At 42.2% G+C, this 3,456-nt stretch overlaps 1 protein-coding gene across 1 annotated transcript in view; it reads right to left on the reverse strand.

Moving 5' to 3' along the window:
• LOC101854590 (sushi domain-containing protein 2) overlaps positions 1-3,456 on the reverse strand; it is a gene marked incomplete in the record, with an annotated part of 36,896 nt that overhangs the window by 5,954 nt on the left and 27,486 nt on the right. Inside the window, 1 exon segment of the mRNA XM_013085467.2 lies at positions 2,374-2,492. Coding sequence (XP_012940921.1) covers positions 2,374-2,492 — 119 coding nt within the window.

Here is a 3,456-nt window from a genome sequence, read left to right on the forward strand (position 1 = left end):
ATCTAGCCTAGGCCATAGATAAGAACCTAGGTCTACCCTGAGCGAAGAGGGCGCTGAAACTTTCCGAAATCACAAAAGAGTTCCCCTACCGGGTCTGTATACTTTGTGACTTTGTTCCCGGTTACCGGGTCTGTATACACTCCCTTCTGCTAAACCCAGAAGAGTCCATGTCTTAATGTTGTCCATGCATACTACTCTTTGTCCACCACTGGCTCTCCAGCCCCGCATCCTTCCTTCAAGCACATTGTTCCCTTTTGTCTGATGTCGTTTTAATTGACCAATGTGTTGTATTTTTCTACATTTTCTGGTTGGTTATTTATTTAAACCTAGTGGTTAGGCAACCGGACTCGTAATTGTAAGCTCAGTCCGATCTTGTGTCCTCGAGCAAGGCACTGTACACAAAATTCCCATTTTGCTCGGTCCTTTCGGAGATGGACGTTAAACTCGGAGGTCTCGCCTCTTAAATAAACTAATAGTGTTGATAGGGGCGTTAAACCTAATTGACCATAATTTCATTTCTAGTTTGAAGAGTTGCATTTTTAGTATTGTTCTAGTAAGAGTTTTACTGCACTAGCAAAATAATTAGGTCATTTAATTTAAATTAACGTAAGATATTACAGGTGTTACTAAAACGTGACATGCAAAGAGTAGAAGCAGATAATATAATGGTGATTGGTGATTGGGCGTTTGATAGGAAAGAATGAGCAAACGCCATCAGAACACCTGAGAGTGCTTGCATTTTAGTTTGTATCAACGTATCTGTCGGTACTGTAAATATGTATTTGTATGTGTATGTATGCAAGTATGTTTGTATATATGTGTATAAGTATGTGTATGTATGTCAGTATGTTTGTATGTACTTGTGTATTTGTGTAAGTATGTGTTTGTATGTCAGTATTTTTGTATGTATTTGTGTATGTATATATGTGTACGCATGAAAGTATTTTTGTATGTATTTGTTGTGCATGTGTGTAATATGTGTATGAGTCTGTATCAATGTATCTATTGGTACTGTATGTGTTATACTTAATGTATTTGTGTATGTGTATATGTGTATGTACATGCACGGCCAAAAATTCGAGTGTGTGTCTTTGTATCTTTGGACAATGTGTATATGTATCTGTGTTAGTACATAAGCGTGCATGAATTCGAGTTTCTTTCAATACAGGCGTGCTGACAAAACGAGTTACTTCTCGCAATCCCCAAATGGAGAAATTGGCAAAAAATCAAAACTATGGTCAAATTTATTGATTTTCTCTTGATGTCATCTTCCTTTAGTATAACATGCCTTTTAACACTGCATACTTTAAAAATAGTAAAAACTTCATGTAAGCGTGATGTATCTATTTCCATAGGGCTCGAATCCGAGAAGTAACTCAGTCACTTTGTTGGCACGCTTCAAGATAATATCTGTTAGGCTGAAACCATAGCTGCAGACCCGGCCCGTTCAGTCTTTTACGACGCCGTTCTTTTGCCGCGACGGGGAGAAGAATCAACCAGGCTGAACTGCTATTTGGCGCCACCAGCAACGGACGTGGACAGCCATAGTAACAGCCGGTCCCGTCCGGCACGGGACGGCATTTTAATACCGTCGTTTCGCCTATCGTGTAAACCGTCCGGCTGCCGGGTCGACGGAAAGGAAAGTTGGAAGGGACAGTACTTTGTTCATGATTTACATTGGCAGTTCTTTCCCCTAGCAACTGATAAAGATGGACGAAGAAAAGTTCTTCAGATGAAATCGCTTGGCAGAAATTCGTTGATTTCTCTATAAGATAGGGTGCACACATTTCAAGAAGAGCATCAAATGACTGTGAAATTCTGAGATACTGCTGAAACTTCTACGGCTGAGTCCGCAGTTGGGGCATCAGATGATGGTATTCTTCATACAAAGTCTCCTTCTGTTCTAATAGGAAAAACCGCAAAACGTCGAGGACTCCCTCTTTTCTTTTTCCTCAACCACCAGAGCAAAAACAACAATTTATAAAGTTTAGTATCCCCCCCATTTTGATATGAAACTAGTGGAGTAAGCAGCCGTCAAACCGGCAGAAAGCCGGTTTATTATGGCCGCTTTGACGGATCCGTTCCACCGGCAAAAGAACGGCGTCGAAATAACAGAACGGGTCGGGTCTATTATGGTTTCAGCCTTACAGGGTGCCCATAACGGCTGGATCGGGCCGATCGCCCGACTCGATCGCCTGAAACTGAAAACAAACTGAAAACAAACATGTTTGTTTTTGAGGCGATCAAGTCGGGCGATCGGCCCGATCGGCCGATCCCAGCCGTAGTTGGCACCCCGTATTAGGCGACCGAGTCGTGCAATCGGCCCGATCCGCCTATCCCATCCGTAGTGGGTACATTAGTCTGTCTGTTTACCTGAGGAGCACCGTTGTAGTTGTTGGGTATCTCCGAGTATTCGTAGTAGGGCGTGTAAGAGCTTAGAGGCCAGGCGCTCTTCGGGTACTTGAACAGAGTCTCCGCGTCTTCCACTTTCCCTAGGAACGGGTGGGGTAGGGTTGGGTGGCGGGGGGCGGGATTGATTAATTTCAGAAGGTTAGGATCAAAGGCTGTGAACTAGGAGTTGAAGTGGGTTGTTGAAGGGTGGTCTGGTATCGTTTGCTGCTTCTTTCCCATTAAAAAAATAATAATAGTGTACTCATCTCTCCAATTCTTCTTTCCTTTAAAAGCTACCCTCTAATATAATACCTCTGATCGTAGGTTTATATAACGCAATTATTATGCGTAAGCTGTAGAATTTTTACAGAAACTAAGCTAAACTGACAGTTGAAGTATATGTCATCCTCATCCCCCCTTCCCCCCTCCCCCATTGTCCTCCTTTTTTTTAGCCTTTCACTATTCAGAAAAAAGCTAATACGGGGTGCCCACCACGCTGCCTCACATAATTATGTTTCTTCACTCTTATAACGTTTTTTTGGTAAGTTACACATCTAAGTGTTGCTATAGCCCCAACTGGAGATGGCTACCACAACTGGTTAGTAGTTAATAGGGCTGGGCGGCTAGGTTCCCGATTAGTGAAAGTTAGAAATCGTTGGAATCGACTCCGAACCCAATTACTTACTTTCTAACGATGTGATTTCTCCCGGTGGTTACCTGATTGGCTCCGAACTTCTTCAGGATTTATGATAACCTTGATTTCGGAACACTACGAAGCATCAACTTTTATTTTTCATAAATAAATTCTTTAAACAAAAAAGAAGAACATTTTAATAGTTACAGTAACTGGTAACCGTTGGTTATATGTAAAAAAGAGTCAGAACTTCTCTTCCGCAGCATTAATCGTAGGAATCGGTTCCGGAATTGATTCCTCGCCCAGCTCTAGTAGTTAATTGTTTAGACCAAGTTAGTCCTACATTCCTACACTCTTTCTAGTCACGAGGTGGGCACCCTCTGTCTTGCTCCCAAGTGGAGTCAGTCTTTATAGTGCAACCGAAAAAAAAG

The sequence above is a fragment of the Aplysia californica genome, unplaced genomic scaffold, assembly GCF_000002075.1.
Source record: "Aplysia californica isolate F4 #8 unplaced genomic scaffold, AplCal3.0 scaffold00378, whole genome shotgun sequence".
NCBI lineage: Eukaryota > Metazoa > Mollusca > Gastropoda > Aplysiida > Aplysiidae > Aplysia > Aplysia californica.